Source organism: Heptranchias perlo, chromosome 5 (genome assembly GCF_035084215.1).
Source record: "Heptranchias perlo isolate sHepPer1 chromosome 5, sHepPer1.hap1, whole genome shotgun sequence".
NCBI classification, from domain to species: domain Eukaryota; kingdom Metazoa; phylum Chordata; class Chondrichthyes; order Hexanchiformes; family Hexanchidae; genus Heptranchias; species Heptranchias perlo.
Window position 1 is genome coordinate 108,092,692 of NC_090329.1, and position 14,711 is coordinate 108,107,402.

Genomic DNA, 14,711 nt, shown 5'->3' on the forward strand with positions numbered 1-14,711 from the left:
TCCAGAGAAGTGTGAGGTAATGCATTTGGGGGGGAGCAAACAAGGTAAGGGAGTACACAATAAATGTTAGGATACTGAGAGGTGTAGAGGAAGTGTGGGACCTTGGAGTGCATGTCCACAGATCCCTGAAGGGAGCAGGACAGGTAGATAAGGTGGTTAAGGCGGCATATGGAATGCTTTCCTTTATTAGCCGAGGCATAGAATATAAAAAAGCAGGGATGTTATGCTGGAACTGTATAAAACACTAGTTAGGTCACAGCTTGAGTACGGCGCACAGTTCTGGTCACCACATTACAGGAAGGATATAACTGCACTAGAGAGGGTGCAGAGGAGATTTACAAGGATGTTGCCAAGACTGGAGAATTTTAGCTATGATGACAGATTGGATAGGCTGGGGTTGTTTTCCTTGGAACAGAGGAGGCTGAGGGGTGATTTGATTGAGGTGTACAAAATTATGAGGGGCTTAGAGTGGATAGGAAGGACCTATTTCCCTTAGCAGAGGGGTCAATAACCAGGGGGCACAGATTTAAAGTGATTGGTAGAAAGATTAGAGCGGAAATGAGGAAAAAAAATTTCATCCAGAGGGTGGTGGGGGTCTGGAACTCACTGCCTGCGAGGGTGGTAGAGGCAGAAACTCTCAACTCATTTAAAAAATAACTGGGATGTGCACCTGAAGAACCGTGATCTGCAGGGCTGTGGACCAAATGCGGGAAAGTGGGATTAGGCTGGGTGGCTCATTTCTCAGCCAGCATGATGGGCCAAATGGCCTCCTTCTGTGCCATAAATTTTCTATGATCTGATTCAGGCCTCAAATCCACTTTCCCGCCTGTTCCCCATATCCTTTGACTCCCTTGCTGATCAAAAATTTGTTTAATTCAGCCTTGAATATATTCAATGACTCAGCCTCCACTGCTCTCTGGGGCAAAGAATTCCAAAGGTTCACAACCTTCTGAGAGAAGAAATTTCTCCTCATCTCCGTCTTAAATGGGCGACCCCTTATTCTGAGACTATGCCCCCTGGTTCTAGATTCCCCTATGAGGGGAAACATCCTCTCAGCATTTACCCTGCCAAGCCCACTCAGAACCTTATAAGTTTCAATAAGATCTCTCATTCTTCTAAACTCCAGTGGGTATAGGCCCAACCTGCTCAATCTTCCCTCATAAGAAAACCCTTCCATATCCGGAATCAACCTAGTGAACCTTCTCTGAAACGCCTCCAATGCAAGTATATCCTTCCTTAAATAAGGGGACCAAAACTGTACGCAGTACTCTAGGAGTGCTCTCACCAGCGCCCTGTACAGTTGTAGCAAGACTTCCCTGCTTTTATATTCCATCCCCCTTGAAATAAAGGCCATTATTCCATTTGCCTTCCCAATTACCTGCTATACCTGAATGCTAACTTTTTGTTTTCCGTGTACGAGGACACCCAAATCCCTCTGTACCGCAGCATTCTGTAGCCTTTCTCCATTTATATATTTTGCTTTTTTATTCTTCCTACCAAAGTGGATGACTTCACATTTTCCCACATTATACTCCATCTGCCAAATTATTGCCCAATCGCTTAACCTATCTATATCTCTTTGCAGACACTTTGTGTCCTCCTCACAACTTCCTTTCCACCTATCTTTGTATCAAATTTGGCCACAGTACACTCGCTTCCTTCATCCAAGTCATTGATATAGATTGTAAGTAGTTGAGGCCCCAGCACTGATCTCTGCGGCACCCCAATAGTTACATGATAAATGAGTTTGATCTAATAGCCATTACAGAGACATGGCTGCAAGGTGACCAAGGTTGGAAACTAAATATTCCAGGGTACTTGACATTTCGAAAAGACAGGCAGAATGGAAAAGGAGGGCGGTAGCGCTGATAATAAAGGATGACATAAGGACAGTGGTGAGAAAGGAACTTGGCTCGAAGGATCAGGAAACAGAATCAGTATGAGTGGAAATAAGAAATAACAAGGGGCAGAAAACACTTAGGGGGCCTATCAACTGGTCCCACAACAGTAGCTATACCGTTGGACAGAGTAATAATCAAGAAATAATAGGAGCTTGTAACAAAGTGGGGGGACTTTAATCTTCCTATCGACGGGGCAAATTAAATTTGCCAAGGCAGTCTGGAGTATAACTGCAAGGTATGCATTCAGGACAGTTTCCTAGAACAATACGTCATGGAACCAACCAGGGAACAGGCTATTTTAGATCTTGTACTGTATAATGAGACAGGGTTTTTAAAAATTCATTCATGGGTTTTAGGCGCCACTGGCAAGGCCGGCATTTATTGCCCATCCCTAATTGCCCTTGAGAAGGTGGTGGTGAGCCACCTTCTTGAACTGCTGCAGTCTGTGGGATGAAGGTTCTCCCACAACAGGGTTAATTAGTAATCTCACTGTGAAGGATCCTCTGGGGAAGAGTGATCATAATATGATAGAATTTCTCATGAGTTTGAGAGTGACATACTTAAGTCTGAAACTAGAGTCTTAGTTAAATAAAGCCAATTACATAGGTATGAGGGGCGAGTTAGCTAAGGTAGATTAGGAAATTAGATTAAAAGGTATGACGGTGGATAAGCAATGGCAAACATTTAAAGAAATATTTCAATATTCTCAATGAATATACATTCCACTGAGAATTAAAAACTCCAGGGGAAAAGTGATTCATCCGTGGCTAACTAAAGAAGACAAGGATAGTATTAGATTAAGAGGCCTATAATGTTGCGAAGAAGAGTAGTAAGCCTGAGGATTGGGAGAGTTTTAGAAACCAGCAAAGGATGACCAAAAATTTGATAAAAAGGGAGAAAATAGAATATGAAAGTAAACTAGCAAGAAATATAAAAACAGATTGTAAGAGTTTCCACAAGCATGTAAAAAGGAAGAGAATAGCAAAAGTAAATGTTAGTCCCTTACAGGCTGAGACAGGAGAAATTATAATGGCGAATAAAGAAATGGCAAAGACGTAAAACAAATATTTTGTATCTGTCGTCACAGTGGAAGACATAAAAAGCATACCAGAAATAGTGGGGAACCAAGGGGCTAATGAGAGTGAGGAACTTAAAGTAATTAATATCAGTAGAGCAAAAGTACTGGAGAAACTAATGGGACTAAAAGCCAATAAATCCCCTGGACCTGATGGCCTACATCCTCGGGTTCTAAAAGAGGTGGCTGCAGAGATAGTGGATGCACTGGTTATGATCTTCCAAAATTCCCTAGATTCCAGAACGGTCCTAGCGGATTGGAAGGTAGCAAATGTAACCCTGCTAGTCAAGAAAGGAGGGAGAGAGAAAACAGGGAACTATAGGCCAGTTAGCCTGACATCAGTTGTTGGGAAAATGCTGGAATCCATTATTAAGGAAATGGCAACAGGGCACTTAGAAAATCATAATATGAATAGGCAGAGTCAACATGGTCTTATGAAAGGGAAAGCATTATTAATGTTTTTTGAGGATGTAACTAGCAGGCTAGATAAAGGGGAACCAGTGGATGTAGTATACCTGGATTTTCAAAAGGCATTCGATAAGGTGCCACATAGAAGGTTGTTACACAAGATAAGGGCTTATGGGGTTGGGGGTAATATATTAGCATGGATAGAAGATTGGTTAACAGACAGAAAACGGAGCGTAGGGATAAACGGGTCATTTTCAGGTTGGCAGGCTGCAACTAGTGCAGTGCCGCAAGGATCAGTGCTTGGGCCTCAGCTGTTAACAACCTATATTAATGACTTAGATGAAGGGACCGAGTGTAATGTATCCATGTTTGCTGACGATACAAAGCTAGGTGGGAAAGTAAGCTGTGAGGAGGACAGCCAAGGAGTCTGCAAAGGGATATAGACAGGTTAAGTGAGTGGGCAAGAAGGTGGCTGGTGGAGTATAATGTGGGGAAATGTGAGGTTGTTCACTTTGGTAGGAAAAATAGAAAAACAGAATATTTTTTAAATGAGAAACTATTAAATGTTGGTGTTCAGAGTTTTTTGGGTGTCCTCATACAAGAAACACAAAAAGTTAGCATGCAAGAAATTAGGAAACTAAATGGCATGTTGGCCTTTATTGCAAGGGGGTTGGAATACAAGAGTAAGGAAGTCTTACTACAATTGTACAGGGCTTTGGTGAGACCTCACCTGGAATAATGTGTACCGTTCTGGTCTCCTTATCTAAGGAAGGATATACTTGCTTTAGTTGCAGCGAAGGTTCACTAGATTAATTCCTGGGATGAGTGTTGTCCTATGAGGAGAAATTGAGTAGAATGGGCCTAAACTCTCTGGAGTTTAGAAGAATGAGAGGTGATCTCACTGAAACATGTAAGATTCTGAGGGGGCTTGGCAGGGTAGATGCTGAGTGGTTGTTTCCCATGGCTGAAGAGTCTAGAACTAAGGGGCATGGTCTCAGTATAAGGAGTCGGCCATTTAAGACTGAGATGAGGAGGAATTTCTTCACTCAGAGTTGTGAATCTTTGGAATTCTCTACCCCGGGGGCTGTGAATGCTGAAATTGTTGAGTATGTTCAAGGCTGAGATAGATAGATCTTTGGACTCTCGGGGAAATCAAAGGATATGGGGATCGGGTGGGAAAGTGGAGTTGAGGTCGAAGATCAGCCATTATCTTAGTGAATTGCAGAGCAGGCATCAGGGCCGTATGGCCTACTCCTGCTCCTGCTCCTATTTCTAACATTGTTAACAAGCAGTAGTCCTAATCCCATCTGCTTCCCCTGTTACCGAATCCTTTATCTCCTTTCCTTCAACTACCTAACAGTCTTAAATGTTTATGTGCTCTCTACTTCAATCACGAACACCGGTAGCACATTCCACAGCTTCAAGATCTTCTGTGTAAAAATGTTTCTCCGGCTTTCTGTCTCAAAGATAGCAGTACATGTCAGAGCAGGTGGGAGGGACTAGGACCTGAGCCCAGTGCCGAGAGAGCTGACTGCTGATTCCTTGGCTGTTGGTGCTGGCTTGGTGCTTGGAGGAGCAGCAGAGTTCGCACCAAAAATAGAGTTGTACAGCTGTGTGCAGTCAGTGCCAACTTTGGAAGGATGTTTGAAGTGGGAAGAAGGTTCTTGGCACCAAAAGGGACAGGCACAGAGCAGCATCGGAGTTACCAGCACCAGAGAGCAATTCACTATGTACTGACTAAGGGATATTCCCAGTGCTGATAGATGGAAGTCTTTGTTTGGCAGTGCCTTGACTGTCGACGGAGAGTGGAAACCATGGAACCTGGAACAGGTCTAAATCCTGTTGAGTTAAATTCAGAGGCTGTGATAACTATTTTTTGAGCTCCAGTTTTATTGGATTGAAGACTTACTTTAATTAAATATTTTGAGTCTCGTTATGGCTCTTCTGAATCTGATCACGTTTCCTCTACATATCAGAAAGTCAGAGAGTCTTGTCCTTACAAGTGCAACATGAAAATATGAGGCAAGGATAATGATCATTAATAATATGATCTGGAGGCAGGTATTTAATACATAGATCATGCCCATCATGGAAAACAGATTGCAACAATGCGTAAACCCTTCAGTTGGTGTTGATAAAGCCAATGTAATGGCTTAGTGGCTGCAGTCTCTTGTTTTCTGAAGTAAAGAACAGGCTTACATGAAGAATAAGTGGTGGCAAAGCCTAGAATTTGAGGTTGCTTGAATGACATGGGTGGAGGAACAGAGGGATTTGGGGGTGTATCTGCATAAATTGTTGAAGGTGACAGGGCAGGTTGAGAAAGCGGTTAAAAAAGCATACGGGGTCCTGGGCTTTATAAATGGAGGCATAGAGTACAAAGGCAAGAAGGTTATGATGAACCTTAGTAAGACACTGGTATGGCCACAACTGGAGTATTGTGTCCAGTTCTGGGCACCCGCACTTTAGGAAGGATGTGAAGGCCTTAGAGAGGGTGCAGAGGAGATTTACAGATTCCAGGGATGAGGGACTTAAATTACGGGGATAGATTGGAGAAGCTGGGATTGTTCTCCTTGGAACAGAGAAGGTTAAGAGGAGATTTGATAGAGATGTTCAAAATCATGAAGGGTCTAGACAGAGTAGATAGAGAGAAACTGTTCCCATTGGCGGGTCCAAAAACCAAAGGGCATAGATTTAAGGTGATTGGCAAAAGAACCAAAGGTGATATGAGGAAAAACCTTTCTACAGAGCGAGTGGTTAAGATCTGGAATGCACTGCCCGAGGGAATAGTGGAGGCAGATTCAATCATGGCCTTCAAAAGGGAACTGGATAAGTACTTGAACCAAAAAAATGTGCAGGGCTACACGGACTGGGCAGGGCAGTGGGACTAGCTGGACTGCTCATGCATACAGCCGGCGCGGACTCGATGGGCCGAATGGCCTCCTTCCGTGCTGTAACCTTCTATGATATCAGGCACAATCTTCGACCTGTAGCAATGTGCACCATTTTTATATTATTTCAGATAGATGTAATATACACTACATCTATGATGAATTAGGGTTTCCTGTCAGGTGGAAATTCTTCCATATTTGATTCATTCCCTTGGGTCTTGCTCAGCTTCTGATTTAGTTTTGTAACCACATCTCACCCCTGCTAGTCTAAAGAGCTGAAGGAGAAAACAAACTAATGTTCCATGGGGTAGGAGGTCATTAAATTGCATGGGAGTGGAGAGTCACATGGACAACATCCTGACATACTGGGGGAGAAATTTGACTTGTGCCCAAAAAGGGAGCCAAGGTGACGAAGCGATTGCTATATGCGTTGGTCCACGCCAGTCTGAAGCTCGAGCCAAATTTAGCATTGGGCCTTATTTAAACGGAAGCAGCGAGCTGCAGCGTCAAACGGACAACTTGTTGGTCAGGACCTGATGAGCTCTGACAGCGAACTGGCCCACAGGTAGATCCTGGGATTGTGGGAGGGGTGGGGGGCGTGGGTGGGGAGGAGGAGGGAGACGTGGGGGTTGAGCCTAGGCCAGCAGTGGCCTGGAGTACTTTTGTGGAGCCAGGTGGGGTGCTCCTGCGCCTTCTGACCCCCCAAAAATATGACTTTTTCAAGGTTTTGTGGCCTAAGGACCGCTGCTCAAGACCTGGTTGCGCTGCGCAAGGTCCGCCCATTCATACCTGAATTTTGCATTCGGGTCCTATGACCCCAATTTGCTTAGTAAAACAGCTGTACACCTATTTCAGGCGGGTGGGTTGCTTGTCCATTTACAACAACTTGCATTTATATAGCACCTTTAACGCAGTAAAACGTCCCAAGGCACTTACAGGAACGTTATCAAACAAAATTTAACACCGAGCCACATAATGAGATATTAGGACAGCTGACCAGAAGCTTGATCAAAGAGGTAGGTTTTAAGGAGAGTCTTAAAGGAGAAGACAGAGGTGGGAATATGATGTTGAGATAGAGGATCAGCCATGATCATAATGAATGGCGGAGCAGGCTCAAAGGGCTGAATGGCCAATTCCTGCTCCTATTTTCTATGTTTCTATGAAAGGTTTGGGGGGGCGGGGGGGGAAATTCCAGAGCTTAAGGCCTAAGCAGCTGAAGGCACGGCCGCCAACGGCGGAGCGATTAAAATCAGGGGTGCACAAGAGGCCAGAACTGGAGGAGCGCAGAGATCCGGGAAGGTTGTAGGGCTGGAGGAGGTTACAGAGATAGGGAGGGGCGAGGCCATGGAGGGATTTCAAAACAAGGATGAGAATTTTAAAATCGAGGCATTGCTGGACCAGAAGACAATGTAGGTCAGCAATCACAGTGGTGATAGATGAAAGGGATTTGGTGGATGTTAGGATATGGGCTGTAGAGTTTTGGATGGACTCAAGTTTATGAAGCTTGGAAGATGGGAGGCCAGCCAGGAGAGCAATGTAATAGCCAAGATTAGAAGTAACAAAGGCATGGATGAGGGTTTCAGCAGCAGATGAGCTGAGGCAGGAGCGGAGATGGGCGATATTACGGAGGTGGAAGAGGGCAATCTTGGTGATAGAGCGGATATGTGGACGGAAGCTCATCTCTGTCAAATAGGACACCAAGGTTGCGAACAGTCTGGTTCAGCTTCAGACAGTGGCCAGGGAGAGGGGTGGTGTCGGTGGCTATGGAACGCAGTTTGTGGCGGGGACCGAAGACAATGGGCATGATTTTAGCTCAGAGACGGGAACCCAGCGCGTCCGTGGATATTCGTGCGGGGTACCGGAAAGCCAAATGAGTGGTCGCAATTTGCGATCGGAATGCAATTGAAGGTAAGTATTTGTGCTTTTGGGTTTCCCACGTGCCAGGCAGCCAAATTGATAGGTTAGCAGCTTATCGGGAGGGAAAGGAGCAGTGGATCGGAGAGAGGGGGAGGAAGAGAGAGATCGTGGGCCTTGGAAGAAATCGGAGAGGTAGGGGGACATGGACGACATCGGGTTGGGCCTTGGAAAAGATGGTGGTGGGGGGGCTCCAGCATCCAGGGTGGGGAGGGGGTGTCAGCGGATCGTGATGGTCCTATCACGTCAGGTGAGCTTGTTATGCCTGGATGAAGCACTCCTGTTCCTCCTGGCCCACAAGCAGGCCCTCCCGCCTGCTTTCACCTGGCATGAATCAGAAGCAATGGGAAATCGGACAGGTAAGGTTACATTTGTAATACACAAAAAATTATGTGCCTCAACTATCGCAATGCGGTACATTATCCCTTTAAGTATCGGCCCACCAGCTTTAAGCCCAATAGTCACTTGTCCAATAGTCACTTGGACAAGTGTGGATTAATAAAGGGAAGCCAGCATGGATTTTATTTAAGGCAAATCATGTTTAACTAACTTGATCGAGTTTTTTGATGAGATAACAGAGGGTTGATGTGGGCAATGTGGTTGATGTTGTGTACATGAACTTTTAAAAGGTGTTTGATAAAGTGCCACATAATAGGCTTGTCAGCAAAATTGAAGCCCATGGAATAAAAGGGGCAGTGACAGCATGGATACGAAATTGGCTAAGTGACAGGAAACAGAGAGTAGTAGTCAACAGTTGTTTTTCGGACTGGAGGAAGGTATACAGTGGTGTTCCCCAGGGGTTGGTACGAGGACCGATGCTCTTTTTGATATATATTAATGATTTGGACATTGCTGCAGGAGTTCCTCAGGGCAGTGTCCTAGGCCCAACCATCTTCAGCGGCTTCACCAATGACCTTCCCTCCATCATAAGGTCAGAAATGGGAATGTTCGCTGATGATTGCACAGTGTACAGTTCCATTCGCAACCCCTCAGATAATGAAGCAGTCCGTGTCTGCATGTAGCAAGACCTGGACAACATCCAGGCTTGGGCTGATAAGTGGCAAGTAACATTCGTGCCAGACAAATGCCAGGCAATGACCATCTCCAACAAGAGAGGGTCTAACCACCTCCCCTTGACATTCAATAGCATTACCATCGCCGAATACCCCACAATCAACATCCTGGGGGTCACCACTGACCAGAAACTTAACTGGACCAGCCACATAAATACTATGGCTACATGAGCAGGTCAGAGGCTGGGTATTCTGTGGCGAGTGTCTCACCTCCTGACTCCCCAAAGCCTTTCCACCATCTACAAGGCACAAGTCAGGAGTGTGATGGAATACTCTCCACTTGCCTGGATGAGTGCAGCTCCAACAACACTCGAAGCTCGACACCATCCAGGACAAAGCAGCCCGCTTGATTGGCACTCCATCCACCACCCTAAACATTCACTCCCATCACCACCGGCGCACTGTGGCTGCAGTGTGTACCATCCACAGGATGCACTGCAGCAACTCGCCAAGGCTGCTACGACAGCATCTCCCAAACCCGCGACCTCTACCACCTAGAAGGACAAGGGCAGCAAGCACATGGGAACACCACCACCTCCACGTTCCCCTCCAAGTCACACACCATCCCGACTTGGAAATATATCGCCGGTCCTTCATCGCGGCTGGGTCAAAATCCTGGAACTCCCTATCTAACAGCACTGTGGGAGAACCTTCACCACACAGACTGCAGCGATTCAAGGCGGCGGCTCACCACCACCTTCTCAAGGGCAATTAGGGATGGGCAATAAATGCTGGTCTTGCCAGCGATGCCCACATCCCATGAATGAATAAAAAAACCACACCCATTCTTGGGGGTTAAAATTACTCCCAATTGGTCTTGGTCGTCCTAATATTTAGTCGGAGAAAATTTCTGCTCATCCAGTACTAGGTGTTGGGCAAGCAGCTTGACAAATCAGACACAGTGAAGGGGTCGAGAGCGGTGAGGTAGAGCTGCGTGGTTACGTACACGTGGAACCTGACGTCAGGTTTTCGGATGATATCGCCAAGGGGCAGCATGTAGATGAGAAATAGGAGGGGGCCAAGGATAGATCCATGAAGGACTCCAGAGGTAACGAGGCGGGAGAGAAGAGAAGCCATTGCAGGTGATTCTCTGGCTACGACTGGATAGATAAGAATGGAACCAGGCGAGCGCAGTCCCACCCAGTTGACGGAGGAGAGGCGTTGGAGGAGGATGGTATGATCAACCGTGTCAAGGCTGCAGACAGGTTGAGAAGGGATAGTTTACCACGGTCACAGTCACATAGGACATCATTTGTGACTTTGATAAGGGCTGTTTCAGTGCTGTGGCAGGGGCGGAAACCTGGTTGGAGGGGTTCAAACTTGGAGTTGTGGGAAAGATGGGCATGGATTTAGGAGGCAACAACTAGTTTAAGGACTTTGGAGAGAAAAGGGAGGTTGGAAATGGGCGGTAGTTTGCATGGACAGAGGGTTGAAGGTTGGCTTTTTTGAGGGGGGTGATGATGACAGATTTGAAGAGAGGGAACCCTTAACAATATCAGCTAACATGGGGGCCAGGAAGGGAAGTTGGGTATTTAGCAGTTTGGTGGGAATAGGGTCGATGGAGCAGGAGGTGGGACTCATGGTCAAGATGAGCTCGGAAAAGGCATGTGGGGAGATAGGAGAGAAACTAGAGAACGATGCAAGTTCAGGGCTAGGGCACGGGGGAACCTTAGGGGAAGTTTGGCTTGGTGGGCTAGGGGAAGGGAGGGAAGCGGCAGAGACAACTGAACGGATGGTCTCAATCTTAGCGACAAAGTCGTCCATGAGCTCTTTGCACTTGTTGTTGAAGGCGAGAGTGGAGGGGGCAGGGGAGAGGGGTTTAAGAAAACGGTCTGTAGTGGAGAAAAGAAGCCGGGCGTTATCTTTGCATTCCAGGATGATCCTGGATTCGTGAGCAGTTTCGGCAGAGGAGAGCAGGACCCAACAGTGCTTTATGTGGTCCAGCCAGATCTGGCAATGAACGGCTAAACCACATGTCCGCCATACATGTTCAAGTCTGAGTCCCTTGGACCTAAGGGGGCGGAGATGAGGGCCGTACCTGGGGAATGACGCGGATGGGAGAGAGTAATGGTTTTAATGGGGACAAGAGCATCAAAGATGGAGGTGAGGGTGCTGCAGATCGGTAGCTGCAGAAATGTTGCGGTGAATGGAGGGCCGAAGGCTAGACAGTTGGGAATTTGAAAGTGCTGTTGTAAGTGACTTGGGGGGGAGTGGGGGGAAGAGTTTTTCCCAGAGGCAGACACAGAAGGAAGTTGGGTGGAAAGGGGGATGTGAGTGGAGAGGGATACAAGGATGTGATCAGAGATTGCCTTATCTGTGGTTGACACGATGGGAGTAGAGAGGCCACGTGAGATGGCAAGGTCCGCCTGAATAAGGCATCAGGCGGCTCTTGGGCGTCGATGTGGTGGGCGAGGTGCCCTATTTCCAAGGTGCCCATTTTTCAGACACAAAATGGATGACCATGAGTTGAATTTCTTCCCTGACTCTCCACTCGAAGAATCTGGAATTCTACCCCATTTTCAGCAGGGCTAGTTGGTCTTTATTGTGTACAGAATATGATCACTTTTTAACAAATCTGTTTCAATGGCTGCTTTAGCTCGCACACATTAAAATAATTAGTGAAAAAAATTAATAAAAATACTAATTACCTGAACAGTCTGGTAATCAGATGGATCAAATCCCTTCACAGTCACTTCTCTGAAAATTCTTGGCTCCAAATTTGCTGTGGTCAGATCACAGTGATAAATAATACCTGGAACAGATTTGCGTAAGAGACATTTTAAATGTATATAAATAAAAATAATTCTCAGAAAGTGACCTTCAGTTCAGGAAAGACATGGAGCTCAATTTTCAAATTAAAAAACGAGTGGGTTGGGGGGGGCGCATTGAAAATTGCCACTATTTCAGACCCACCCCCAACCCACCCATTTCCGGTTTTCACCGGGGCGGGTGACCAACCCGTTCACAGATGGCGGTTCGGGCCTTAAAAACTTTCAAGGAGGCTTCAGGCCTCCATTTTTCACTAATTCCCGATTTCATCCCCGGGGGGGGCCGGGATTCCCGGGCCTTCTGTTTTATGCCTCGTGAAAGGAGGCGAGAGACGGCTCCCAGACCCAACAAACCTACCTACACCGACCCTCCCTCCACTCTCCGCACCCCCCCCACCCAACCCGATCGCGGACTCCTGATCCCAACACCCCCCAACCCCGTGACTGACCCCCGATCCTATCCCTCATGAGTCGCGACCCCCGTGCCCACCTGTGCCCCTTGCCCACCCCTATCCATACAAACACAGATTTACCTGCAGACTTACCTGAAGATGTCCTCTCCCTGGCTGGTCTCCCATCCGACTGAGACCAGCCTGTCAATTCAGCTGGTCAGTCAGACGGGAAACCGACAAAAAAAAGTAAAAGACGTCCTTACGTCAAAATCGAAAGGATGTCCGGGAAACCCATACTAATGGGTTTCCAGATCTCAATTTGACCTCCTCCCCCTCCCTTCCCTTCCCAGCTCCATTTTAAAATCACCCCCCTGATGTGGGACAGCAAAGAATTTATCAGTTTGTGTTTTCTCACAGCTACAAAAAAAATCATTTCATGTTTATTTTAGAGTCCTATATAAAAAAAAGGATGTTACTGTTTCTCTTCAGTGCTGAAAAACTGTTTCACAACCCACACCAGGATTTAATAACTGGTGTAGGCCACCCTGTAGCTAGTAAAAACTGACAGCCAATGTAATGCACGCAAGTCTACGCTCCTCTAGTTGTAGACACTTTCATTTGCAATTCTCACTTAACAAAATGTTAACACACATGAAACCAATACAATCTTTTAAATTAGGAATGCTAGCAATGCTTACAAAAGTATTCTCCACACAAAGCACTGATCTGGACAATTATGTAAATCATTAAAAATAATTAAAATACTATGAAATATTGATACATAAAAAAAGTCCAGGTTTTTTTGCACTAATATGCTCACTTCTTTTCTTCCACAGTATCGATTCCACAGGCACTGGATTCTTTCCAGTACCTCAAACAAGTGGCCATTATTCACATGTGACGTAGATTAACAGTAAATCATACTTGGTTTGGTGCTAGGATATGATGTTCAGATTTATTCTCTCCTTCTGTCTGCCCATGCCCACCCCCCCACCCTCCCGCCCCAAGACATAGCATATATGTACTATTGTTAAAATACAAACTGTGCTTCTTTGCTGCCAGCCTACCTATGAGCTACTTTTAAGCTAAATGAAGTGTGTGCATCTTACAGCAATATAAATTAAACATGAAGATCCCCAACTTGTCTAAGGAACCCAGTTCACCTAATGATTGGAGCACTTATAATAGCAGAATTAAACATTTTTAAGTTATTGAGACAAGTTAATATTAAATCAAAGAAAGAGGCATATAAAGTTGCCAGAAAAAGCAGTAAGCCTGAGGATTGGCAGCATTTTAGAATTCAGGAGGACCAAGAAACTGATTAAGAAAGGGAAAATAGAATATGAGAGTAAACAAGCGAGAAACATAAAAACAGACTGTAAAAGCTTCCATAGGTATGTAAAAAGGGATAAGACTGGCAAAGGTAAATGTGGGTCCCTTACAGACATAGGCAGGATAATTTATAATGGGGAATAAGGAAATGGCAGAGAAATTAAACAAATACTTTGTGTCTGTCTTCACGGAAGACGACACAAAAAACCTCCCAGAATTACTAGTAAACGAAGGGTCTGGCAAGAATGAGGAACTGAAAGAAATTAGTATAAGCAAAAAAAAATAGGACCAGAGAAATTAATGGGACTGAAAGTCGATAAATCCCAAGGACCTGATAATCTACATCCCAGGGTTTTGAAAGAGATGGCTATAGAGATAATGGATGCATTGGTTGTCATCTTCCAAAATTCTATAGATTTTGGAATGGTTCCTGTAGATTGGAGGATGGCAAATGTAACCCCACTATTTAAGAAAGGAGGGAGGGAGAAAACAGGGAACTACAGGCCTATTAGCCTGACATCAGTAGTAGGGAAAATGCTAGAACCTATTATAAAGGATGTGATAACAGGACACTTAGAAAATAATAATAGGATTTGGCAGAGTCAACATGGATTTATGAAAGGGAAATCATGTTTGACAAACCTATTGGAGTTCTTTGAGGATGTAACTAGTAGAATAGATAAGGGGGAACCAGTGAATGTGGTGTATTTGGATTTTTAGAAAGCTTTCGATAAGGTCCCACACAGGAGGTTGGTGAACAAAGTTAGAGCACGTGGAATTGGGGGTAATATACTGGCATGGATTGAGAATTGGTTAACTGACAGAAAACAGAGAGTAGGAATAAACAGATCTTTTTCAGGTTGGCAGACTGTGACTAGTGGGGTACCGCAGGGATCGGTGCTTGGGCCCCAGCTATCCACAATCTATATCAATGATTTGGATGAGGGGACCAAATGTAAT

At 45.5% G+C, this 14,711-nt stretch overlaps 1 protein-coding gene across 1 annotated transcript in view; it reads right to left on the reverse strand.

Moving 5' to 3' along the window:
* LOC137321992 (prolyl endopeptidase-like) overlaps positions 1-14,711 on the reverse strand; it is a 177,975-nt gene that overhangs the window by 77,373 nt on the left and 85,891 nt on the right. The window contains exon 10 of the mRNA XM_067984954.1: positions 11,908-12,011. Coding sequence (XP_067841055.1) covers positions 11,908-12,011 — 104 coding nt within the window. The remainder of the gene's footprint in view (positions 1-11,907; positions 12,012-14,711) is intronic.